Genomic DNA, 26955 nt, shown 5'->3' with positions numbered 1-26955 from the left:
ATAGTAACATTACATAAATTATAATGTACTTACGTATCATAAACATACATATCAAGATCACCAGTCTATCTTTCCAGACAGATAAAAAAAAAAGACAGATGAATGCAGTAAACTAGAAAAATAAATGGAATCAGCCATTGATTTGAGGGAATTGGAAGGGCTTTGTTTCAGCAAAATATTTTCTCAACTATCCGTGATGTGTATCCCTGCTTTCCCAACATGGAAATAGAAGTGTTAGCAAACATGTAGACACATCAGCTTCCTTGTAGGAAAAGCTAATACTAGTAGTAGTAGTACAAAGAAAGCACGACAGCCATCTTTTGTTACAAATGAAGTTGCAGGAACACTAGCGTCAGCATGACGGAATGTGACTAAATGATGACTCATAACCAGCAGCAGCCTTGGACTATATTTGGGCCTTCAGAATTATACCTTTTCTGGTGAGTTTTTTTACCTACAATTAGTACCACAAATTTCAAATTGAAGGTGGCTATTTTGTGCCATATTCATCAGTTTTCAATATCAGGATAACTTCAAAATGATTTATGCCTTTGACTTGCAAGCTTGCTCATAAGGTGATAAATAATATTATTCCTGGGTCACTTGGAGTAAAAACGTACACATCAAATTAATCTAGTAGTAATACTTAGTAAGTGCAAGGTTGAACCTCAGAGTCCGACGAAGAATGGCGCTTTTTTGTGACCTAGTAGTGCAATACCACTTCCCTACGGCTAGCCAATCTAGCCAAGCACACTGGGTCACACCTTCTCTTCTCGGTAAGCATGTTCATTCTGAATTTCATTACAATTAGACATGCAAAATGATGATATTGGTGTAAAAATTTCAAGCAAGCAATATTCTATTGACATGATATCAATCAGACTACGACCTGTCTTTCTATATGTCATGTACAACAACTATGTCCAGCTACTCAGCGCAATGCACAGGTGAATCTTTTGCTACTGGCAAATTTATTACCGATAGCCGATTGGTAGTTCAGTCTTGAACAACGATGCTTTTTAAATGTTTGAATGTTGCCCTTTAAAACATACTTAGGACATGACGAGAAGCAAGAAGGTAAAAACTCAAAGATCTGTGAACAAATATAAGAACTTTGAAGACTTTAACATATCATAGGCTCATTCAAGCCCTATGTTCATAGTGGCATAGCGCATATCTGCAGTCAACGGTGCTTTTTCCCCAGTGGACTATACATAGTATATAGCCACAGAAATGCTTTGAGCTCATTAGGAATCTTAAACAGAGCAATAACTCTTGCCAAAAGAAATCCAGAGTATATATGACACTAGGCTTAATGAACTGACTGACGCCAAAATGTCATTACGCTGCCTGTGTAAGCCTGGAGATGATTGGCTAACAGGGTCACATGACACCCTTCCCACACTGTCTGAGAATCGCCACACCACTTCCCCAAAGACTATGGTACATAGCTGCACAGTTTCTGAAACAGCTGTTTGGTCCTGTTCAGTTTATTGGTATCATCGAACACTGTTGAGTCTGAACCATGGTGTACCAGTTTTAAGTTCTAGTCTGGCTTTTCCCCCCACCCACACAAAACAGCTTTTTACATCCTGTTTCTGAGGGCAAAATATTTTGTGATACTCATATTGCTGCAAGAACTGTACTACATATGCAAGAAATCTTACTTGGACTTGCATTGCCTGAAGATTATGTTACGAGTTGGTGAAAACTAAATTTTTGGTAATGTTGGAATGGCTGAGCAAGTTGGGAAGGTACTTCTCTTACCAAAACATTTCTTTCTGAACAACTATCAACTATCAGCTTCCATGTACGATAAGCCCTTACAACCAAAATTCTCTGGAGAGGAGATCATCATCTCAAACAATTTGTTACAAATGAAATAGTAACACCAGCATTAACATTCTGGAACTTCAAATTGCATGTCTCTAATAGTCACCTGCAATTAAGGCTTTTGTCTAAATTGCAGGTTGCAGGTGGGTATTTTGAGCTGTGTGTTTTATCAGTCCTGACAGTTACTTATGTCTCATTCAGAACAGATACTGGAGGAGACATTTTTATGGCTTGGCTAGACAACTGTCTGTGTGGGGAGAAATGCCATACACATAGTTCTGGGGAAGCCAGATCTGTACTTCATTTGTATCTCGTTCAGAACTCGGTACTTACCCAAGACACAACGCGCCCATTGAAGCAGGGTAGTCGTGTTGTCTCGTCTGTTATTTCTTCTTTAACGACCCTGAAAGAACACAAGGCAACAATAGTCAATACAGAATTCAGTAACAGTGGATCCAAATAATATCAAAGTAACAAATAAACATGGTTTATTTGACTTTATCAATAGGGTATGGATATACAGTTTACCAGGAAAATCATAAAACATAGCATACAAACATCAGAATGCAGAATGAGACGTGAAATTTAAGCCAACCTTCCCAACAAAATTTTCCCACTCTGCTCAAACACCAGTGTTATGATTAAAAAAATTGCCACATGGAAATGAATGGAAGGACTTAACATCATAACAAAGCACCAAAATACTGTTTCAAAATAGAACTTTAGAAGTGTATCTATTCCCAAACATTTAAGGCGCTATAACATACATTAGGACAATGTATAGCGCTTTATGGTGCCACTATAATAAAATATGCAAGACAAAGTGACGGATTTATGAGTAGCAAGATGTAATATGTCTGTGTATGTCATTGTTGTACAGTACAGTTTATACTGCAACATGTTGTAAACAGTACAATATTGAGCAATAAAGTTGATTAATTGAAACAATTGTAAAGTATGAACTACTACCATTTATCGTTACCTGGAAAAGTGCATGTTGATAAAATTCCTAAGATTTGGATCTGTATTTGGTTGAGTGAAACTGTTGCAATTTTAGTCACAGTACTAGTACAGTTAAGTAGAAGGACTGTCTTGAAGTTTGATAAATGTTTTCAAGAAAATTTGCGATGCATGTCTATGCCTGACCAACATAGAAGAGGAACATTCAAACGATGAGTGATCTTCGTTGCAAATCAAATTATAAAAGATTAGGCCTGACATTTGGTGGTTTATCACAATGTAATGGCCAATAGCTTTGTTTTGTTTGCAAATATAAATTGCAGCTTTAGATCTATAAATTCTATTTCTAATTTTTCTATGCATTTTTTCATCTCTAATTTCAGTCCTTGCATATAAAGTGCATATTGCAGGTGCACAAAGTTTTACAACGTTTAGATAAGTCCCACAACAAGAGAGACCAAATAAATGAGAACTCCATACTGCTCCTAACTCTTAAGTTGAACTTCAACTCTACTGGTGAAATAATTGAGCTGTTTTAACTTTTAACCCTTAGCTGTGATGCATTTTCCATATGTATGTACTTCTTTGGTAGACTGTTGTACATCATTATCCTGTATATCAAACCCAGGACCACACAAACACTCTACCAAGGATGTTTACACATACTTGTACTTTTGCCAGTGTATCTATCTGTACAATTACAATGCCTCTTTTCTTTGGTGACAAATTTATCAGCAAATCGATCAGCCTATGGCTTCCTTTTGTGTGAAAAGTCATTGCAATGTAAATTCGGCCAGACTGCAATGTGTCTTGAGCTTTGTCTTTCCCCCTTTCTTGATACACAACATAAGAAGTCTAACCAACGTATGATTGATTCACTTTGAACTCATAAGACCCGAACTCATATCCATTACTTCAACAAAAGGCTTGGGATATAGCCTCTGATGCCTTCACCAATACCAGGGGGATAATAATGCTTTCTAAACCAAATTCTCATAAGATTGTAAATGGCACGTGTTCAAGATTTTGTGTCCTGAACACATGCCTTGGTTACGAAAGAAGCCGGGCTTTAAAAACAAGTCTTGGAAGGTTGCAAGGATCTTTCGTGCGAGGTCATTTCTGATTCAAGATGGCTGCTGTCTGTGTTGGGAGTGAAAATTCAAGGGTCAGTAATCACCACAAATCAACACAACCACGCGTACAGCCAGTTTCTGCTGCCTACGATGGACGTTTCGTCCCTTATCTATCCCTCATTGGCTTTCAGCTAACTCCTGATCATGTGTAGTAAGAAAATAGCTCTTTTTTAAAGCACGTTTTTCGCAAAATCCACAATGTTTATGCAAGGAACAGCTTCTCATGGCAAGGAAATCGACCTCATTTTGAAATGGACAACATTCCTGTGTGAAATTGACCCCAAGTGGTCCATGAACCACGCTAAGATCGCAGACACATTATCGACTCTGTATTTATACCACTTCTAGTGTGCTCTCGGCGATAAATGGACTAATTTCGGAGGTCAGAATCTCCAATATGTCTCTTTCAATCAAGCGCGATTGCGAATTGGTAAAGCAGCATGTCTGACACGAACGATGCGAGGAGAAACACATGCGTTTGTTTCAAATCACAGCCAGTTGCTGAGGGTTTATGTGACTGTAAATCTACCCTTGTGGGCACCCCAAATGACTGCTTGAGATCGCGTAAGTTTCAAGCAAAGAAACGGCATGAAAGATGCCATGAATTTTTCATGATCCCACAACTACAAACTAAATAAACCAAGCTATCCCTAGCTGCTAGGTCGAGCCCAAAATGGAAAACTTCCTATGAACAAGACGGGTGGGGGAAGCTTGGGGAGGGCTAGAGATCCCCGATCGACCACCCAACGACTCTAAACCACACACCAAACACCTGAAGTTTAACCACAATGAGCAAATATCAAGGTTATCACGCCAATCAGGGGCTAGCTGCCCAAAAACTTACCCAAAATCATCGTCCATAGACTTGAAGAAGAACTTATAGTTGGGCCGGTTGAGGACATTTTTGAAGTCGCCCAGTGTGACGCGATCAGCGGGGATTGGGAGCTTCACTAGGTACGGTGTGTCCTCATCATCGATGTGGTAAATGATTTTCGTCTCCTCCATGGCCGGAGACGGCACCAGGGAGGGGAAACTGAGGGGATATTGGGCCAAAATAGCACCCGAAATGGCCGCAGTCTTCAGTCCGATTCCCAATATGCAAATGTGGCGACGTAATTCTGACACTTATTTGCGCTGTTCCATTCACGGCCGCTTCCCCCTGTGGAAGGCGTTCTTACATGGCTAGTCATTTCCTTGACGGACGGATTACATCAAATCAACACAAGACATACAACCTCCTGGACGCTTGATCATCTCAAGAGCCTCGAGATTCCTTGGGTGAAACAAAACAGTCTTTTTAATCAGAAGTCTTTAAACAAATTGTCTTTATATTTGAAAGCGAACGGGTCCGTTTTCATACTACCGTTTTCATACATCAAGTGCGCATTGAGTTTTATATGTCTATCCATAATCTGGAGATCAGTCCCGCAATAGGGCAGAGGTTCTGAATAGAAATAGAAATTCTTTTAATCATTAAACTGGTACCAGCAAGTGTTTCATTACTTTAATCCCAGTACGGAGTTTCTCTAATAACATGTGACTTGTGGAAGTAAGGTTCAGAATTCAAAGTAACGTTACATAAAACTATCTCTTACTGTTATTTCTTATTCTTGATTTTTAACTATGATTTGAGTGCTATGTCTAGTTACGATCAGTTTGATTGTCACCCTTTTGCGTTGCCCTCTGACGATAGACAACTCCAGACAAATCTCAGCAATTGTATGGTTTCCCGAGCGGGTAGCAGTGATGAACGGAACAGCCGGTACTTCATTTGCCTAATAATGCCGCAGGGGTGTCAATCAAGAGGTCATCACGTGACTGCCGACAGCCACTGGAAACATTCCTGCTGGAGAGCGGGGCTTCTGTATGCCCATATTTGGCGCATATAGAATATTGGACAACTATAAAAACATCCAGACCACAACAAGTAGGCTCCATTGAGAGATGTATGCTCCTGTTCGCTGTTTCAGTGTATTTTTGATGTTTTTCTCTCACGTAGGAGCGTTCAATGAAACGCAACGCAATGAGCGAGAAGACGAACAAAATAAAGCCAAACCGCACACATCTGCTTGGATTAATAACAACAACAAGGGACCGAATATTTCAAGGTCGCGTTATCACAGCAAAGTAAATAATCAAATAAAATGATTTCTATGAATCTCACAATAAGGACACCGTTGGATTGCTTTATTTCTTATAAAAAATCATCTTTTCAAAAATTATTTTACGGTCGTAACATAAAACGTCATTTGTGGGGTGGTCAATTTCACCCGATACTTGATCGAAATAAAGTTGTCCCAGGTTTCAGTCCGGCCCTGAGCTCTTTCCTGTAGTTTATCCCAGAATGACCTTGAGTATAAGGATCCCTTTCTTTTATATTCCCAAGTTTTGCCTTGCGCAGTTTCATCAAAGGACAAAATGATTCAATCGAACACTTTTTAACTAAAGGATACGAACAATAGAATCTCCTTGATGAGTACAATGTAAAAAGGCGTGAAACTGATTAACAGAACATCCTCAAATCCTATGTAACATTGTCCCCAACAATGGATCAATTCAACTTTCGTTTTAAAAAGTAATGATAAAAGTTAATCATGTGGATTATTTAGAAGCATGTCGAGACAACACAAGTAGGCGAAAGAAAAGTCAATTATCCAAATTGATGCTTTGAAGTAACTTTTGCACCAAAAGTTGAAATGTCATGATGCATGGGCATTTCAACCTCTTAGGAATTGGAAAAAAAAAACATTTTTGATGAGAATTTTTCATGAAGGCGCCAAATAATTGACTGTTATGCTCTGGTTATGATCATATGAGCTCTGCAGGTGTATTACGTTACCTCACCTGGTTGAAAATATAAAACATGTTCTCCATAGACCGCTAGACTATATATAATGGAGCTTGAACAGTTTTACGTAATCTCTTTACCAATACAGTATACAGTTTCAACAAGTGTATTCACAATCGTACATATGTGTATTTACGACAATAGATATGTGTATTTACGGAATCACGTCCTATGATCTAAGCGCATGCGTAATAATTTGGGGGAATCCTCCACTGAAAGCAAAGGAGGAAACCATTATAATTCAACCGAAGATGGATGCGTTAAGACTATGAAATATTGTTCATTTTTTTATGGTAGAAATTAAGGGAAGCATGTTAATATATTGATAGTAGTTCTGACCACTTCTTAGATTTCACACAACAATATTTGGGAAGATTTACCTATAATTGTTGACGAATGGACTCGTCCATAACGACTGGCCAGGAAACGAGAAATGTCGTCCTACACGGTTCTTGGAAGTATTGCACGTTTTCGTCCGCAATTCTCGACGTTCTAGGCCACGTCAAGCACCTAGAAACGCTGCTGAACTTCAGGGCACAGTTTCTGAAAAATGCTGACTCGTTTCTTGAGGTTAAAGGTTCGTAATATCATTTTTGGGAAGACATCAAAGTAGGTCGTTTGATCCCTTTCTTATGCAGTTCTTGATAAATCGATAGAGCTTTTTGCTAGACATTTCAAGCATGGAATATTGGTATTAAACCTTTGCTTTATCATTACAATTAAAAGAGTCTCGTTTTCGGATGACGCTTCCAATTTTCACATGAACTAAACCTTTTAATTCGTGACACATCAAATCTTTCCACTTATGTTTGCTGCATGATTTGTTGTTGTTTGCAATATGTTCCGAATCTTTGCAGAGATAAAGGAATATTTTGCAACAGTATGATTTATGATCTGTTGTAGTCTATTTCAAATTGTAAGATGAGGAGGTTGGTACTCAGTTTGGCTTCATTAGAGTCAGTGATTCACAGAAATGGCATGGAACGGTCGTATGTCCTTTTGAAGGAAATCGAAGTGGTCCACACCCATTGAAGAGAGGAGTAAGAAAGAAACAAGATACAGCAATGCTGTGATATTTTATCATGAATAAGCAACCATTTCAGGACTGGAAATACTTGCATGTAACATGCCATTTACAGAAAAATATATGAAATTACAGAAAAAATATAAGTATAAAATATAAATCTAACAAATTTGCAGGCTAAAAAACATATATGTAAGCTTTTGGGAATCAATATTTCAAAAAAGAAAAGAAAACAGAAACTATTACTAGAGCCCTGCATCTGCAAAGTACCTGCCTGTACCAATGCTCTAGAAATACATGTCATGATGCAAAGTCAAAAGGCCATTCAGTTACAGAGTGTTCTTGATTGAATTATTCCACCATCACTTAGTCCAATACAGTTAATCCAGTTATCAAGCTGCCCTAGCATTAAATAGAGAGGTGTGGAATCAATCAAATCTGTCATTTTGTGTAAATTGACCTGGCGGCTCTATTTCTTGACAGGACTAAGACGATGGAGGTTGGTTTACGCGTCATTCGAGGCCCTGATTGGAAGTGGGCGAACCAGGACGATGGCGAAGGCCACATCGGAACCGTGGTCGAAATTGGCAGACCGGGGAGCACGGCGTCTCCCGATAAAACCGCCGTCGTCCAGTGGGACTCCGGAATGCGTACAAACTATCGTGTTGGCTACCAAGGGTCTTACGACCTTTTGGTGTACGACAATGCCCCCATTGGCGTGAAGCACCCGAATATCATCTGCGACGACTGCAAACAGCACGGGATACGCGGTATCCGCTGGAAATGTACGGAGTGCCACGACTTTGACTTGTGCACAGTTTGTTACATGAATGACAAACATGTCACCACCCACCAGTTTGAAAGATATGAGACTGCACAGTCAGCGGGGTAAGTTGTCTGTCCTTGCTATAAACAAAATGTGCGTGACATGTGTAGAATATATGGTAAGGACTCACTGTGATAAATTTGATGCATAAGTTAAGGTATAATTTAATTAGCTATTACTTAGTATTATCATGACATACTTATTGATAGAAAGTATTTAGTGAGGGAAGCTGCACCAAAAGTCACCATTATGGTGCTTAAGCTTGCTGCTTGAATCTTATAGAATGATAATATTAACAATAAAGAATACTAGTATATGAATTTTATATTAACATTGAACATACCCATGTAGCACTTATGTGGGGGAGAGGATATGTAATAAAATAGTATTAAGTACCATATTGTTGTTATTGTCTGCAGTACTGTCCCTGATTTCTGTTTTCATATGCACATGCAAAGAAGAATTTTCACATTATTGACATACAAAAGTAATTAACCTTTTCCTTTCCACAGGGTAAGAGTGCCAAAACGACATGGCTCTGTGAAGGTGCAGTCCAGAGGGATCTTCCCTGGTGCACGTGTTGTCAGGGGGCCAGACTGGGACTGGGGCAACCAGGATGGTGAGGCTTTCTCTTCGTAGCCATAGTCAGGAGGATGTTTTTTAAACAAATTTGTTTCAGTGTTTATGAATAAGGTAACTAAAAATGTTACAAATGAATTTTCAAGTTTTTTGGCTTCAGAAGGTAAGTCATATATATATCTAGCAAGTGATTGACTAAAAATTGAATTTTTCTGTAGTCGTCATAACTCATAAGTACTATTATGAGATAGGTAACTCCATCTTGCTGTTCATTTTTCAAACTGATTACAAGTTTGCACATCCCAAGAATGCACTACCTCGGTTCAATTCTTGTTGTGGAGAGAGGAATGTTAAATGTCAGAAATTAATCTCTATCCAATAAAGGGATCGATCTCAGACATATTTGACAAACGACCTCTGTTGTGGTTTTGATTATAGGAGGCCCAGGGAACACTGGGAAGGTTATCGAGGTCCGCGGTTGGGACAACGAATCAGGAAACAGCGTGGTTCAGGTCACCTGGTCGTCAGGGGCAACCAACGTGTACAGGCTGGGTCACAAGGGCAAGGTCGATGTCAAGTACACCCAGGATGCAACAGGAGGGTACTACTACAAAGATCATCTGCCTAAACTAGGTTGGTAGATTTTCTGGTTTTGGCGATGCTTCGGAGGTGAAGCTATTTGTTATCACTGCTGTATGCGGTGAAGTAAATATCACTGCATAGAAGCTTGTTAAGGAGGCTGGAGCTTTTGAATTCGGTAGTTTTATTTTAAATGTCAAGTACTCTTTTTCCCAAGTTCTACATTCAATCTTGATGCAGTGCTTGAGCACTGGGGAATAGACATGTGTAACAAAAATGAAAGAAATGTCGTTGATCATTATCCAAATCTTCAACACCTCTCACTAGGTTATCACCATCACCAGACCATTGTCAGCCACATAGAGCCGGTCAGTAGTGCAGCAGGACAAAACTTCAAAGTCGGAGACAAGGTCAAGGTTCAGCTTGACGTGGACATTCTCAAACAGTTACAAGAGGGGCATGGTGGCTGGAACCCCAAAATGGTGGAGGTAAAAATTTAGATCGATGTTGAGAATTCAAAGGAAAGGTGGTGTTAGAAATTATGCTGACCCCCTTCAGCTTATTGATATGATAAGGTTATATGAAATCCTTAAAGATTTTGCCATCTGACTTGTTTACATTGGACTAAAATCGGATGACTTTTAAGAAAAAAATCTGTTTATGTACTTTTGTCACTTTTGAATCTAATTGTTGATATGTCTTATTCGTTCATTTGTTTAGACCCTTGTAATGGCTATGGTGGCACATAGGGCAGCAAATGTTCTTGCTGTTTCAGTAGCTTGATCAGTTTAATTTAACAGGGTCTTATAACCATGCATATGTCATTACTCTCCAATGCTGTACACAGTTTATAGGAAAAGCTGGAACAGTCCACCGTGTGACTGAGAGGGGGGACATCAGGGTCCAGTATGATGGCAGTTCCAACAGATGGACCTTCCACCCAGCTGCTCTCACAAAGGTAGGTGATGAATTAAGGAAAAGAACACACTTAAGAACAGGAAGATATAGAATTTGTTTTATTCTCTTCATAAGTAATGTATGTTGTTGGCTGGTGTATATTTGCATATAAGCTGCAATTGTAACACTTGGTATAAAGTTGTATAACCTATTTTGAGAATCATCGGTGAAGCCTTTTTACAATGTTTACTCCTCAGGTGGACATGTTTTCAGTGGGTGATACAGTCAGGATTTCAGACAAGATGGAGGAAGTGAGGAGACTGCAGGCTGGACATGGGGAGTGGACAGATGCAATGAAATCAGTATGTTTCATTTATTCCCCTGTGTATTGTTCTTCTGATGTCAGGTTCATGTACTTGGCCCATATAGGAGAAAGATTTTTAAAAACAGTGACAAACATCTGTGAATATACGTACAGCCATGAATAATTTCATCAGGGTTATAAATGAATGAATATCAAAGTTCATTATTCACAACCAAGGAGTTGCATTACAGCAGACATGATGAGGGGGATATAAACTCAGTCACGTTTGGGGCCTCATTTTTAAGACTGCAGCAGTGACACCTTGCAGTGCAAACTAGAACCAGTTATTATTGCTCTGAGGAAGGTGACAGACGATCACTGAAACATTGTCTGTTATGTCACTCCCTGGTTGTGAATAAAGAACTTATTATAGTCGCATACATGTACAGTGATGAAAGAAAGGCAAGTCTAATGCAGAAAATAAATAAAGAAATAAGTTCTGCTTTAGCAAAGTTAAAGAGTTGCATTTTCTTGCAAATATGAGCCTTTCATTTTGCCTTGTTGTAGACCCTAGGCCAGCTGGGTACTGTACAGAAGGTGTACCATGATGGAGACCTGAGAGTGCTGGTGAATGGTCAGACATGGACGCTCAACCCCGCCAACATCACCATGGTACCCCGATCTACCATCGACACCAACAACACCATGGCACCGGACAGGGAACGCCACCAGAGTAGTAAGTTCCAGGGGAGAAATTAACACAAGTTTCTACCTTAGAGCAGATTGTACTGCTGACATACATGTAGAATAATGTAGACTGACCAAATTTGTACTTGTACATGTTTGCGTGCATAGTCCATATGTTTGAATACAGGAGAGCTAAAAATTCTATGAATTGATTTTCATATTTCATATCTTTTACTAACCAAGGGAGGAAATCTTAAATGATTTTGGGAGGACAATTGGAATCCAGACCTGCTTCCCATGCAAGTTACTGTGCATTGGGAATGACCAGGCCAGTTTAAAAAGATTTACAAATTTGTTTTTTGTTTTGTTTTGTTTTGTTCAGACACTGTCCTGTCCCTGCTGGAACAGATAAGAGCCATCCAGGTGGACAACAACACTCCGGACAAACTGGTCAGCGAAGCAGCCCAGGGGCATCTTGGGAAGGTTCATGAGCTGGTCACCAAACACCCTGACAGGGTAGGCGATACATTGCATCAAGAGTTGTTCAAATTCAATCAATGGATAAAAGTTGAAGGAAACATGTACAGCATGTCTGTAGATTTTTTGATTCTAGAATCACATCCATTTTTGGTTTGTCTGTAAAATCTATACAAATGTAGATGATATGTTAGAGCGCTTGAAGAAGTGTTAAATCGTCCAAGCAATCTTCATGTTACTTGTATCCTTGAATATTTGACCTTCTGGTATTTTTTATTCTTTTGGTAGAAGTTTGTCTGCTACAGCATCATTAAGTTGTTGGAGACTTTCACTCATAGTATTTTGGTGTATTCTTTTTCCAAAGTCAAAGATGATGTCATCTTATTTCTGCAGGTGGATACAAAGAGTTCTGGGAAGACTGCACTTCAGGTGTCCTGCCATCAAGGCTATCTGGACATGGTCAAGGTCTTAATTCTAGCTGGAGCCAGTCTGGAAGTCAAGGTCAGTGCAATAAAATTATTTTTAGTCATGTTTGCACCCTGGGCATGTAGCATGGTCAGACCTGTCCAACAAATTCGCATGTATCTATCTGAGACAAAATAACAACTAAATTTTCTTTCATAAATAAATACAGAGGTCTGCACTCTGTGCATTCATTTTGAAGTTGTATGTAGCAATAGGTGAAGAATGTAGAATATGTTACGTATTAAGATTTTTTTACAGTTTATCATGATGTTGTACCGGGGAGTCCAACTTCATGTATGTCTTGTTGTTGACTAGGACGATGATGGTGACACAGCCTTGCACTATTCTGCTTTTGGGTAAGTTGATATAACCATTTTTCAAACTGTACATTGGTTGTACTTGTACATCAGTATGATCTGAGGTTCAAATTTAGTGGTGTTTTAAATTTGCAGGTTAAAATAATTCTGTTGTACAGTATTCACACAAATGAGACATTTGCTGTGTCATGAATTTGGAGTGGAGAGGTGACTGCAAAAAAGGCCAAAATAAAATTAGACTACCACGATATTTTCAAGGTTTACAGTTACTGTATACAAATGATTTGTTAGGTTTGTAATAAGAACAGCATGCGTCACACTTGAACTTGTTGATTTCTGTTGCCATAGAAACCAGCCGGAGATAGCGGAGCTGCTGCTGACGAAGGGTGCTAACGTGAACGTCACCAATAACAGCGGCTGTGGAGCGCTGCACGTGGCCGTCAACAAGAGCCATGTCCGCTGTGTCAGGGTGCTGCTCAACCACAACTGTAACATCAACACACAGGTACAGCACTGCTGTGTGTTGTTACAGGTATAACACTGTTGTGTATTGTTACAGGTACAACACTTGTGTGTTGTTGCAGGTACAGCACTGTTGTGTGCTGTTACATGTACAACACTGTTGTGTTACATGTACAACACTTGTGTGTTGTTACAGGTACAACACTGTTGTGTGTTGTTACATGATTAAGTAAGGAATAGAATTTGGGACAAAAGATTGCTTCATGGAGTGTGGATGAAAAGGAGCATCTCATGACTTAGATTCAGAAATCATTGGTCTAATGTTGAGTAGAAAGTTTGATACCATATCTACTTTCATTGAAGTTAAAACGTTTGATCCAACACCATAAAACTGTCACTTTCAAAATTTAAGCCCCACCTACATGTATGGCCTCTTCAGATGACTTACCAATAGATATTGGTCCCATGATCTGAGGTGGCTTGTGGGTCAAACATGCCAAAGATTAAGAATGATTTGTCGTCAAACAGGCATCAATTGCAATACAACGTATTACAAGCAATTGCTTTTCTTGTTTACATCCAGGGTATTCGAGGACTGGTAGGCAAAATGACATTAGCAGATCAGATTACTGATTGATATCTAAATTAGCAAATCTAATCATTAATCAGTCTTTTGCTTTCCACCTGATTTTTGCTTGCCACTGCATCACCGTGACATCATTGCGATTGCTCATATTGTACATTGCAGGCCTTAGTTGAGTTGTTGAAATTCTCTGTTGTTAGGATTCTTATGGGGACACAGCTCTACATGATGCCATTGCCAAGGACAACAGGGATATTTTAGACATGCTGCTGGCAGTCCCTACTCTTGACCTCCAGCTGCGGAACAACCGCGGGTTCAACCCACTGCACCACGCCTCCCTGAAGGGCAATAAGTAGTGAGTATGATTCATCAAACATTACTTAATTTATCTTCGTTACTAGGCAAAAAGATGTTCTTGTTGTGATGGATGGGCAGCAATACACAGCAATACGTGTATCTTGCTAAGCAATAATACTACAGATTGAAAAGTCTCCATTAACTGTATACAAAAGAATCTCAAATTGATAGAAGAGGTCATGAACTGTTGAAAAGTTACCACGGTAGAAAACTGTCTATCGGTTTGTTTTTTTGTATCTAACATGAAATCTGTAGTCTCCATAGCAATTCATCCATAGAATTGTTTAGCTTTTCATGCATATACTTAGTAAGCCAAACCCGTACGTACCTAGCACATTCCCAGAACATAATGAATATACACAATGTACTGTATTTAGCCTGTTATTAAAATCTTTTATAGCTATGGAGTCTCTTTCGTCCTCTTTGGTCAAAGTCAGTGTAACGGCTGTTGCATATGATCTCTCTTTCAACACAAATATGAACCTATATACGTGTTATTAACCTTATATATCATGTGAACACAACCTTTAATGCTTACTTTCCTGTGATGTGCTGTTGTACCTAACTTTACCATTTGTCCTATCTCTACCTTTGTCCACAGTGCTGCAGAGAAGATCCTGGCCATCTGCCCACAGCTGGTTGATGAGAGGAAGGATGATGGGTACTCAGCGCTGCACCTGGCTGCTCTTAACGGTCACAAGGAGGTGTCTGATGTGTTAATTACACAGGTGGGCAACTTCTTATTACCTTCTAGAGGGTTGATTATGTTCCCTTGTTGCCTGGTTGGTTCTTGCTTGCTTGCTTGTCTGCCTCTTCTCGAGCAATCTACTAATCAATCATTTGTTATGCTGGGCATGGGTAGTCTTTAGCATTCACAGAGACCAGTCCTTGCAGTTCCCTTGTTAGTTGCTAGGGGCACACATGTACACATTGCTCTAAAAGAAGACTCACACATCCTACAGTACAACCCCCATTTGTGTATAACCATCCTGCCACGGTGTCATGGGAGTGGATGCAATATGTTTTTTTGTCAGCAGTTTTGCTTGTGTTGTGCCATTGTGTTGGTGTAATAGTAATTGCCCCAAAATCCAGGGGTCCTGGGTTCAAATCCCCTGACATGCCACCAATGTTCGGAAAGGCACTTAACAGGACTTTGCTTGCTACACTCAAATGTAAAAATGGGTACCTGGTTGGAGAGGTAAAAGGCGGTGGAAGTAGAGGGATGGGTTCCACCTTCAATACCGAGCCTTAGATGCAGTGGACAACAACCCACTGCCCCTACAGCCTCAAAAAGGCTCTGGGACTGCCTTTACCTACCTACCTTTTTAATTTTGCTCACTTCTCTATTTTTCCCCCACATTTCTAGGGCCATTGTGAGGTGAACATCCTGAACAACCGGCACCAGACCCCGCTGCTCCTGGCCGTGAGCCAGGGCCACACCTCCGTCATCGAGCTGCTGGTCTCACGCAACGCCAACGTCAACATGGAGGATGAGGAGGGCGACACCTGCCTGCACCTGGCGCTCATGAGGCAGTCCGACAACACCAACCTCACCAACTCACCGCAAGTCGCAAGTGTGAGCACCTGTTGCCATAGTGTACACGTCTGCTTCCACAGATCTTTGTCCACTTCTTGCAGACAGTTTTTGTATCTGTACAATTTGTTTTTGCTGAAAAAGTCTCAATTGGAATGTGTTTCACTATTGCTTTAGAGGTGAAGAAATATCTGTCACATTGAAATTGAAATTAAATTTTGGAAGGACACTTTCAGGTAAGCATATCACCATGTACCATGTAGCACATGAAATTTGAATATTACATTCTGCAAGGAAACCTTGTAGAGGTCCAGTCCTGGAAATGTAATCCTAGCAAATGTGTAGGAAATTGAATTTTCTTAGCTTTATTCAACTCTGAAAGATGTTTATGTCATTCCCACTTTGTGTCATTCTAGAAGTTCAAGCATCAAACTGGTACAGTTTCCGCTATTTGTGAAGTTTTTGTTTCCTTTGCCATCTTCATATGTGACGTCTCTATTTTCTACACCTCCTCCATGTGTAATGTCTCTCTTTTCTCCACCATTGCCTTCCTTATCCAGACCTATTCCCTTCCGTCCAAGAAGCTCTTAGCGTACCTCCCCTTCCAGGAGCCCCTGAGTGGTATGGCCCAGTATATCTGGGACTCTGTGGTCAAACAGCTAGCCAACATGAACAAACAGGTGTCCATAGCATTTTCCTCTCTTGCCATGCATCCTGGTTCCCCCCTGTATTCCATTGCCTGTTGTTCTCTGTTAAGTTTGTTGTGTATGTTGACTTTGGGTCTGCATTGGTGGCTATTTGCTGTTTTTTTACCTAGATTTCGAGTTAATCTACAACTACTTAACCTTTACACAACACTGGTAGAATTATGAAATTTAACTAAAAGCAAGAACTCCAATTTAGGAGAAGGTGATAGGCATTACACAGTACCTGGCAGCAGCTGGTTATAACTTACATTGCATTACTCAACTTTTCACACCTACTGTATAGGTCCTGCATCTCTGATAGCTGTTACATGTACATAACTGTTTTTGCTTTGCTATGGCAACAGACACTACCCTACCCAGCTGACCTTGCTTAGCCTATATACCTCTAACAAATGCTGTTGATTTTTGTTCTTTATGTCTGTTACTATATACTACTACCCTCACTCAATGGACCTTTACATTCGGTTAGCAATGCATCTTGATAATTAGAAAAAAATATCCTGCACTGTCACAGAACAGGAACCTTTTCAAAAATTGTTTATCTAAATGCACAAGTTGTGGCTAAAGCTGGACTGCATGATCTGTCCATATGTGTTCTAATAAAGGCCATCAAATGTTTGCATGATACAGATCCACTCCTCTATGGGCATTGGAGACACTGGAGGGAATGCTGGAGCGGCCATTGCCTGTTTCCTGGTACAGGAAGGAGCCAACCTGAACGCTGCCAACCAGCGAGGCCAGACACCCATGGACCTCGTCACAGACCCAAGAATTAAAGAGCTCATCCAACAGTTCGCCAGTGCCAGGAGGTCAGGATTTCTAGCAGTTTTTTTTTGTTGGGTGAAATTTACAAGTAGTTAATTGTTACTGTAACTTTATCTATTCTCGTGGGGACTTAATTTCACAATAGAAGGGGGAAAAAGGTCTGCACAGTGTTTTAAATTCTGTAGTACAGTGTAATACATTGGATTCATGCATAGTTGCAATGTCATGAAGTCATGGTGGAGAGGTGTCTGTGAAAACCGTGAAGATAAAACCACTGCAAACAAACATTTCAAGATTTGCAGTATTCTATCTGTTGTGTCCTAGGTTGAAATAAGTAGGGTCTGTGTGGTTTGCAGAGCCAACCATGTAAAGTTTTGATTGACTGAATTATTCATGTTAATAGGGACATGGAAGCCAAAAGCTCACGGAGCCAGGCTGACGGAACGAGACCAGGTCCCTCCAACCAGGGCCCCAGAGATCGCAGTCCTCCAGATGCAGAAGAGGATTGTACAGAGTGTATAGTGTGTGATGATAACATGGCCAATGTCAAGTTTGAGCCTTGTAATCACACCATTGTTTGTGTAGGTAAGGGAATATCAAAACCTACCAGTGCATAGCAAGCTGATGAAGGTTATACATCCAGGTAGCCGATATTCATTAAAGAATGATGAAACTACACCTGGATAAAGATTGGTACATTGGGGGTATCACTTTTGAAAAATATGATATGTGAAGCATTTGCGGTGCCTTTTTTCTAAACTTTCCTCTAGGGAATTTTTCACAAAAATCTTTCAGCACAATATTGCTTAGTCCCTGTCATGGTGACATCTCAGCAACATATTTTGAAATATTATATTATAAAAAAAATAGAAGACAATTAATTACGGAGAAACTGACATTAGTCGGTTATCCTGAACAAAAAATGCTGATTTTTAAGAGATTATTTAAAGTTAAGTAGCTTATTGTTGATATGACTATGAACAAACATTATAGTGTAACAAATGTTTATGTGTTTGTCACATCCAGAGTGTTCTACCAGGATGAAGAAGTGCATCAAGTGCCAACAACCCATCACCAGGAAGGTCAAAATAGGTAAGGAAGTCAACTGTAACATCCAAGTTCTGAACCCTGGTTGAGTCAGGAAAAAAAGACAATCACTTACTGTGTATTTCTTGAGGAAAATATTTATACAATAGTGTGTAACACTCATCACTTTTCATTGATGCATGTACACTTTTACATGTGATATATCCCAAGGTCTCTTCCCATGAGTAAAATTTGTCACTTCAAGTTCAATGAAAATTGTCAAGTCAAGTTGAACTGTAATCATTGCAGGTATTCAGTAATATCTATTAGAAGATTCATTTTATTGTACTTTATTCCAGAAGTTGTTGATTACCTTATGTTTCATCTTTGCAGATGGTCAACCAGTAGAAGTTCAACCAACCAGAAACATCCTCCCAGAGAAGGTCGTCGAATTGGAGCGAAAAGTACGGGAGATGGAGGAATCGGCGCTCTGCATGATCTGCCTGGAACGGAAGCGTAACGTGGCGTTCCTGTGCGGCCACGCAACGTGTGAACAGTGCTCCCGTACACTCAAACACTGCCCCATGTGTAGGAAGACCATCACAAAGAAAATCTCCCTTTACCTATGACAGTAGTGCATGGACAGGAATGCTTATCTTTTTACCAACATAACCATGTAAACATGTCACTGATATAGAGATGGAACCTTTCAATGTTAACAATGGTGGTTAAATTATACTGGGAGCCAACAGTTCAGCAAGAAAGAAAGTGTTTTTGGAAAGGTACATGAATGCTATGCCTTGATGTACGGTTTTGATCAGTTACTTCTTGTTGTTGTGCTTATCATCATGTATTTCCTGTATCAAAGTGTATGTACAACTGTACAACATGTATACATTTTTCTTCTTTCCAGTGCGATTACAATTTATGCATGTGTATAAGTTGATGTTGCTTGTATGGGAATTGAATGTGAGCAATTTTTATCTCTGCATGATTATATCTACCATATCTATTTTCTGAAATTAGCATTATTCTTTTCTAAGAGCTAAGAGTAATTCTTATTTTTCACACATAATGATATGGATGACAAGTTTGCTCCAAGTTCAGAAGAGAAAAACCATGTCATTCTTGACATTGTAGCACAGTACTGGAATAAAACATATTTTTGAAAAAAAAATTCTCAGAAGGTTTTAAACATAGGACTTGCAATACTCATGCACATCTACTGATTAAGACAAAAACTGCAGTATTTTCTCAAACTATGTATGTCGTTTGCATTATTTCAGGAAAATGTAGCATCTCATTAGAGGTTCAACATTGGAAACTTGACACTTTTAGACGAAGGAAATACTCATGCTTAATTATGTTAACATCCATTATAACATATGTATATTACATGTATAAATGGCTGCAAATTCATTATGTTCTTTCTCATATACATATATATGGTTTTTATTACATCATGTGTATCAGTATTTACATGAGTAACCATGCATTTTTCTTCAATCTCTAATGTGTGTCATGTGGATCCAACCTACCATAAACTTACCATTTGCTATCCTAAAAATTTACCTTTTTACTATTTCATAATCGCTTGGAAAAAATTGAAACTTACTACCCTCTATGACATGTATATTGTTGATGAAATTATCTTCCCCATAAGCTTACTTGTAGAAAACAAGATAAGAATAACTGGAAAATTGTGGTGTGATCAACTGTACTATATGCCAGCTGCTGTATGCAATAAAAAGCAATATTGGCATGCAATAGACCCTCAGTGCAGTTGCATAGTATTGAGTTTGACATGATGTTTATGTAGGTCATAAGATGTTTACGTTTTCTTGCTCACAGCCAAATTCTCCTTACCTGACTGTTTCGATAGCCCCCTGTCAAATGCTAGCACACAGACTACTGAAATGTTAGGAGGTAATAAGAATTTGTTTGTGTAAAAATAATCTCGTATTTATTCCTTTATTTGAATTCATGAATGATGGCATGGCAATTAGTATACATGTTATCTTGATGCCAAAAAAAACAGCATGAAGATATTTTTTACAAAAGATGCTGCAGAAATAAGATTTATGTTGATTCTACATTGTGTATATAGATGTGTGTAAAGTACTTTATGTTACGCATAAGATTATGCTTGTGCATCTGCAACTACTGATACTCTAAGAGTGCAGATGTTAGTAGATCCAAGATTTTCTCCAGAACTTAGTATTTTGTGATTTGTGAAGAGTAAATAAAGTGGCCATCTGTAAAATTGATGCATTGTTTTGTTATCTACATTTATGTTTGTCAAGTTACTGGTATAACTAACTGACCATCAGTGTAGACGACCAGCTTTGTAGTCACACAGCAAATAATGTATCAACGGGGGGAAGTGTATTGATTGATTTTTAGAAAATTGATTTGAAAAGTTTGGCTGGATTTTCTTCTGCCTCATTTTGAGTGGATATTTCCAGGCGTTTTTTTTCTTCATTACTTTGAAGATCTGTTGTGCTGGAATATTTCAGACATCTTCATTTACTTAAATCAGAGACATTCCGACTTTTGGAACTGTAACTTGCTGCCAACAAAACACTCTATATCAAACAATTAATGTTTTACTTAATGCAATAGATAACAAATAAAAGCCTCTTCTGTCTACATATCAGTTGATATTATTAGTAACCTTCCCGTATTGCCTTCAGTCATTTCTAATATTGTGACAGTTGCAACCTGCTTCCAAGGTGCATATTTGCATATCGTTGCTAGCAGTTTGCTTGTCCCGACATCTTCCTTTTCGGGAAACTGGCCAAGATCAATGCGCGCGAGGAGGGCGTCCATAGAAATCAAGTTTGCCAGGTCTTACTGGGTTCGTGGAAAAGGGTAGTCCGGGATAACAGCACGTGACCTTCATCGTGTGTTCATGGAGATAATTACACGTACCTACGCCTTCCAAATCAATAATTACAACGTAGAGACTTTATTTCAAGGCGGTTTGATCCTTCGATTCGACATGGCGTTCATGAAAACGTGCTTTGAATTCATTTTAAAGCTGTTGGACGCTGTTCGATCGCAATGAGATTTGTAGACGTTGTGAGCAAAGTATACTGAGGTGTAGGAAAGTCTACCTTCCATACTCTTTTATTGGAGAATGATAGAAAAATAGCATGTTATAATACAAGAGCTGTTGCAATTTTAACGCTGTCATTGTGTACTGTCGTATTATCGAAGATACATGTATGTACAAGATGAATATGATATGAATTTCAGTGCAAATTCTTGTGAAACTGCACGACAGGCATTCGAATCCAGTCTCCCTTTAGAATAAGTTTCTCGAGCTGCCTTCAGATACATTTTTTGTATGTTTGAACACTAGGTGATCTTCGTCGATCGCTCGTCGATAACATTCTATGTAATACAGGACCCTGTCACATCTCTGATAATTATTCTGTCAGACATTCCTCAATGCTGACAAGTTCAAAGCCAGAGTTCTCCACCAAATAGTCCAACAGGAAGGCAGCGATCATGTAGCTATCTGGATGGTCCGAATCCAGACTCAGGATGCCCCCCGTGTCACCCAGTCTGTCAGCGACCACACGGAGAGCCTTGGGGACCCTCTCCACGTCTCGATAGTGGTAGTAACTTTTCTCTGTTAAGGGTGTTTCTGTAAACATAAATCAAAGGGTTTGTGTATGTCACATGTTTGGCAGTCCTATCATGGGATGCAGTGGATTGATTTGATTTCCTTATTGATTATGCAAATTAGATGCTGATTCACATAATGAACAGTTAAGTATGTTAATCATCACTAAAGTTATGTACACACCAAAATTAATAACGATCCATCAATCCTTTCTTGAGTTATTCTCTTCCAAAATCTGAAACAAAATTGACCCATGCAGTTCCAAAAAATCCAATAGGGGGCCCATGCCTGCAATACTCAAGAGTTGTCCAACATTCAAAAATCACGACCATAGCATGTGGAGATAACGAGATATCCAAATCGATAGCTATCCAAACCGAAGTCACGATAACCACGTTGAACGTATCGAAGCTGTCTCGATGACATACCTTCGGTTGGCGGGAAGCGAGCTGTCGGCTGAACGAGGCTCAATCCTCGATTCTTTGCGACCTGTATAACCGTCTTTGTTGTGTTCTCCGCTAGGTACAATGTAGACTGCAGGCCAGCGTCGCAGAGCCGTTCCATGGCGCTGACGATGCTGAATCGGATCCACCCTGGCGCCTGTCGTGCGAAGTGCCCAGGCGGGAAGGGCTGACTCTTTTGGGAGTTCAACAAAAATTATGAAATCATTTTCTCATGCTTTAAACACAAGTTGACTTAAGATGGGTCACGATACAACAACAGTATTTATTTATTGGCACAACAGAAGTACAGCGACTTGTAGTTTGGAGATACCAGCATCTATACCGTACACATATGTATTGGTGTCTTCAGTCTCCTGAAATGATACATTTTGAATTGTGGTAACCCTCGTTCTGTGTCATGCACTGCGTGAAAAATCAGTCTATACAAATACAAATAGAAATACAAAGGCAAAATACATTGCCATGGGAGTACGGCCTGACTATCAGTTAAGAAATGTTACTGAGCTATCTATGAATTCAAATAAGGTCAGGCTAACAGACTTTTGGCCTTCTTCATGACTATGGACGGCCCACAGATGAGCTGAATTTTTAGCATTGACCAGTATTTGACTACCACCATGCAGTGAACATTAAATGGTAAAATTGAAAGTACCTCTTTTCTTTTTTTACTCTTTATTCAAATTGCAGCAGGCAATACATGACCACCCAGGCAGCAGTAGCTGGCTTTGGGCGTCTAACACAGCACATACAATTACAATGTTGAAAACTACGCATATATACAAATAAGTTCACTAACGTACACAATGATTTAATGATGATAATGATAATAATAATAATAAACGTACCTCACGCATGCCGATGGTAAACATCTCAGCCCATTCTTTCACCTGTTGCTGAAACAACTCGACAAAGTCTCCATACACGAACAGGGCCAGGGGGATGTTGCTTGTGTGCGCGGCGAGAGTTGTCACCAGCTTGCGAGCGGCCTTAGCGTTCATGCCGACCTCAACCACCAAGGCCAGTTTGGGCCGCTTCTGGGCCGACCCGAGGCAGTTATTGTAGACAACACCGGGTTTTCCAACAGAGCCAACCTAGGATGGACATACACGCGAGAAACAATAGATTACGTTCAGCATATGCATCTATCGTGAATACAAACTAATAATTACTTCGAATCAGTCCTTGTTACTTTGTTGAAACACAACAAAATGGGCAGAAACAGCAAGAATCACATACTTTTAGACCGTATGAAAGGCCTAAATATACTACTCTTCATGTGGAGGCTACAAATGTGTCTGTGCCTTTTTCTACGTCTCTCTTATTCAAACGTCTGAGACACTGTCACATGACTTTTATTAACGTATAACTAACGTATAACGTACCAGTTTCGGGTGCAAAACATCAAAGTCCTCATATGTCCTTCTCTCTCCCGTCCATCTCAACAGAGGTTTACCCTTGGCTTCCACCTCCTCGATGAGTTGGGCCTTGTCTGCCTTGTTCCATCCCGCGACAGTCTGCCACCCGTGGTACTCTCCATAATATCTGACACAAAGAACATAACGTATAGTTGATGAGCATCATGAAATCACGCACAACAGATCCAGAATACCGCATTTAGGTATACATTGGGCATATTAAGGTGTATTAGGTATAACCAAGGACTGATACAGTTGCTTGATTAGTTTGTATTTTTTTTAGTGTAGTGTGTACATGTTGTGAACAACAACAGGATCGCTCAAAGAAAATGCTAAATGGTAGAAACGCATAAATTACATACTTGTCAATCCATCTAAAAGTATCTTCTTTCAGCATCTTTGTCAGGATGTCATACTCTGCGCCCTCCACGTCAAGCTTGAAAATGACATAGTCGTCTACGTCCGTGTTCTCTTTGATCCATCGGGACAGGTCGACGGTAGGTACCGTCCGTCGGTAGGTCAGCTTCCGGCTGCCTCCCGTGATGTTGTCCTGTATCTCCTTCTTGAGTGCGTACAGGGTTCCCCCTCCCCACTGCATGTCCGTGCCACTGGTCTTTCCCTTTTCTGGCGACCAAGCTGACTCTGCGTACGCCGTCATGTTACCTAATTATACCGGGCAAGTTTAGAACGTTCAACATTGTACAGCGTGCCAAGTACATCGTAACGTTGGTGCGAGGATTGTCAATATTTGCCAACAAATTGTTTTTGTCATGTTTACTTTTACTTTCCTTTCTTCCTCCTTAAAGAAAAATCTATCCGAGGTAGTACATTGGCGAACAAGAAATCGACGATCTCACACATCCGTGAAATATTTAGATTTTTTTTCTAATTTCTCACTAATCCATTTCCCCTGCCTTAAGCTTCGTGCGGGACTTTGCAATTGGATCCGGCCGGGTCAAGGTTGCGGTACCAACCTTTCACTCGGGCAAAACCAGTCTTACCATCCTGCCAGCCTCAAGTTACATCAAATAACTACGAACACACACCTGGGCACACAGACATGCAAGCCTCTGGGTTACTCACCTAGTCTCTACCAGGCTCCATGGGACGCTGGAAAAATAGCAGAAATTGGTCAAATAGACGGATAACATGCCAGTGGAGTCCGCTAAAGGAGTGTAATTTGTACTATTTTTCCAGCGACCTGTGGAGCCTGGTAGAGGCTAAGACTCACCATCCTTGTTGGACACGGCGGTTGGGCAGTGCAGAACGTGGTTCGAGTAGGGAGCGAAGTACGGGGCCAGACGATCGTCCAGCTCAAAGGAGTGTATGATGTAGTTCTTGCCGTCCGGATAGGTCTCCCTGAACAGCTGGACAGTAGAGGCCACGTTTCCTCCACAGTCCAGCAGGACTTTACGTTTGCCACGTGCCTGCGCTAAGTCACCCATAAACCTGAAATGGCAACCCATTCTGCATCCATCAATCCGCAAAATGAAATACTGTCTCTTGTTCGAGATATGAGTTCTAAATGCCGATTGACTATGGAAGTACGCAAAGGTCGTACCAATAAGGTCACGAACTCATTAATATCAGAGACTGTCACTTTTGAAAAGTGCTGGAATCAGACCTTTCTTGTACACATATATTTATGTCCACTGGGTTAAGTACATGGCAAGAGAGTAGTTTACAGATGCATACATTGTCAAACTAACACAAGAACTATTAAAGGAGCAGCAAGGCTTTGCTTTAGAGACCCTAATGAATTTGAATATTGAGGAGAATTATTTACAGTGCTTCTAAATCGGACCTGGTGCTACCCAAAGGAAGAAAGAAGCCTGGAATTAATAGTTTCCAACATGTCTCACATAATGACTTGGCACACGTCTTTAAGCTTAACCGCCAACATCGCGGACACTAGACTGCAAGCACACTATTTGCTGTGATATCACGTACCTTTTATTTTGAGAAGCAATTTTATCACCATGCTGTCTTGCTGGTCCCCTCAGCCAGCTTGCGCTCCGACGTGGTGACACCACTTGCTGAGTTGTCGGTGTTTTCAGTAGGTAGGACGACAAGATGCCAGCGGCAAATCCTACCAACACAAAGATGCCTCTTCCCAGTGCTACACGCCGAAAGAGCGTCGAGAGCCTCATAGTTTTCTACGTGTAAAACGTAAAGAATGTGATGTTTTTGCCGATGAACCCGATGACTCCTGAGTTGACGACAAACAAAATGGTGTTGCGCTCAAGATCAAGTTACCTCAGTTCAGAGTTTACTTGGCACCACTCATCTCTCTCGCTTTTTATTAAGAACTTTTGGCAAAATCTGAAGTTATGTGAAAGGGTTTTGTTTCCACCGAAGATCATAAAAGTATGCGACTCCTGTATTGTAGCTCTAACTGTCGCGTGTACCGCCAGTATTAAATCATTGAATATCTGTGGGCAGAATGCACTGTACCTCCCAAGGACATTATCCTTGGTACCTCCTAAGTGTAAGACCGGAGAAGACAAGTTTAAATTCAGTAGTGCTAATAACCCACCCACCGAGCTAGCATTACTGCGGTAGGACATGTAAAGAAAACACACCTTCTGGCAAGTGACTCCACTTCGTCGGACTCTCTTCCGAATGTCTTATTAGTAGAACCCGTATCCGCAGGACAATGCTACAAGTACAATGATGTTGTACCACGACGCGGAAATGAAACATTGGTCCTGACCTGTTCAATGCTGTTCCTCCCTTTCAATGTGGAAGCATGGTAAATTGCATTTGTTCGTACAAGTGATACTGACTAATCATCGAAATTCGGTAAAGATATTTGAATTCTATTTACAACGTTCTTTTGCATATGTGACACTGATATCACTTTAAGATACGATTATTATCACATCAGTGTGACGACTGTGTGTGGGGAGCGTCCGTTACACGGAACAGCCAGGTGTGGGTTTGTACGTGTACATGGCATATTCGAGTCTGGTTACACAGTAAACAAGTTCATTTGTTAACTAGGCAATGTGAAGGCCCGTCTCCTTTGTGCATGTTCGCAGTCACCTTTTCACTCGTCAATGAAAACATTCATATAAAACGT

At 40.1% G+C, this 26955-nt stretch overlaps 3 protein-coding genes across 19 annotated transcripts in view; 1 reads left to right on the top strand and 2 right to left on the bottom strand.

The window, feature by feature from the left end:
- Window positions 1-5048, bottom strand: part of LOC136443236 (segment polarity protein dishevelled homolog DVL-3-like) — a 44348-nt gene extending 39300 nt beyond the window's left edge. For 9 of the 13 annotated variants that reach the window (XM_066440390.1, XM_066440382.1, XM_066440384.1 and 6 more), the window contains exons 1-2: window positions 4771-5047; window positions 2167-2236 (exon numbers count right to left, since the gene is read on the bottom strand). In XM_066440390.1, the coding sequence (XP_066296487.1) occupies window positions 2167-2236; window positions 4771-4931 (231 nt within the window). In that variant the 5' untranslated portion in view covers window positions 4932-5047. Of the gene's footprint in view, window positions 1-2166; window positions 2237-4770 lie in introns of all 13 variants that reach the window. The other 4 variants (XM_066440386.1, XM_066440393.1, XM_066440394.1 and 1 more) reach the window with 3 other exon arrangements.
- Window positions 5049-7168: 2120 nt separating this feature from the next.
- LOC136443235 (E3 ubiquitin-protein ligase MIB2-like) lies at window positions 7169-20630 on the top strand. 2 transcript variants are annotated; one of them, XM_066440380.1, is made up of 20 exons: window positions 7169-7351; window positions 8282-8686; window positions 9137-9243; window positions 9642-9836; window positions 10110-10270; window positions 10630-10740; window positions 10937-11041; window positions 11551-11719; window positions 12053-12186; window positions 12541-12648; window positions 12928-12968; window positions 13278-13434; window positions 14175-14329; window positions 14933-15059; window positions 15698-15907; window positions 16426-16545; window positions 17203-17381; window positions 17741-17922; window positions 18364-18429; window positions 18757-20630. In XM_066440380.1, the coding sequence occupies exons 2-20, from the start codon at window positions 8292-8294 to the stop codon at window positions 18990-18992; spliced, it is 2958 nt and encodes a 985-aa protein (XP_066296477.1). In that variant the 5' UTR covers window positions 7169-7351; window positions 8282-8291; the 3' UTR covers window positions 18993-20630. The 2 variants fall into 2 exon arrangements, with proteins under 2 accessions (XP_066296477.1, XP_066296478.1); XM_066440381.1 differs by lacking the exon at window positions 16426-16545 and having other exon boundaries at window positions 7170-7351.
- An 846-nt stretch (window positions 20631-21476) lies between these two features.
- LOC136443238 (uncharacterized) lies at window positions 21477-26727 on the bottom strand. 4 transcript variants are annotated; one of them, XM_066440397.1, is made up of 8 exons: window positions 26456-26727; window positions 25824-25962; window positions 25105-25322; window positions 24236-24536; window positions 23841-24000; window positions 23304-23549; window positions 22423-22630; window positions 21477-22015 (listed from the first exon to the last, which is right to left on the bottom strand). In XM_066440397.1, the coding sequence occupies exons 1-8, from the start codon at window positions 26574-26576 to the stop codon at window positions 21795-21797; spliced, it is 1614 nt and encodes a 537-aa protein (XP_066296494.1). In that variant the 5' UTR covers window positions 26577-26727; the 3' UTR covers window positions 21477-21794. The 4 variants fall into 4 exon arrangements, with proteins under 4 accessions (XP_066296494.1, XP_066296495.1, XP_066296496.1 ...); XM_066440398.1 differs by having other exon boundaries at window positions 25824-26029; window positions 26456-26569; XM_066440399.1 differs by having other exon boundaries at window positions 25824-26082; window positions 26456-26565.
- Between the last annotated feature and the right edge of the window lie 228 nt (window positions 26728-26955).

The sequence above is a fragment of the Branchiostoma lanceolatum genome, chromosome 10, assembly GCF_035083965.1.
Source record: "Branchiostoma lanceolatum isolate klBraLanc5 chromosome 10, klBraLanc5.hap2, whole genome shotgun sequence".
NCBI classification, from domain to species: Eukaryota; Metazoa; Chordata; class Leptocardii; order Amphioxiformes; family Branchiostomatidae; genus Branchiostoma; species Branchiostoma lanceolatum.
Note: the sequence above shows the minus strand (reverse complement) of the source record. Positions and strands in the feature narration are given on the sequence as shown.

Excerpts from the sequence above, each read along its gene's own strand:
- LOC136443235 (XM_066440380.1), top strand. The coding sequence starts at position 8,292 with ATGGAGGTTGGTTTACGCGTCATTCGAGGCCCTGATTGGAAGTGGGCG. Across the intron at positions 13,435-14,174 it reads ACTGTAACATCAACACACAG|GATTCTTATGGGGACACAGC; the intron begins GTACAGCACTGC and ends CTCTGTTGTTAG. Across the intron at positions 18,430-18,756 it reads CACCAGGAAGGTCAAAATAG|ATGGTCAACCAGTAGAAGTT; the intron begins GTAAGGAAGTCA and ends TCATCTTTGCAG.
- LOC136443238 (XM_066440397.1), bottom strand. The coding sequence starts at position 26,576 with ATGTTTCATTTCCGCGTCGTGGTACAACATCATTGTACTTGTAGCATT. Across the intron at positions 25,963-26,455 it reads GTGGAGTCACTTGCCAGAAG|GATTTGCCGCTGGCATCTTG; the intron begins GTGTGTTTTCTT and ends TTGTGTTGGTAG. Across the intron at positions 25,323-25,823 it reads ATTGCTTCTCAAAATAAAAG|GTTTATGGGTGACTTAGCGC; the intron begins GTACGTGATATC and ends TTGCCATTTCAG.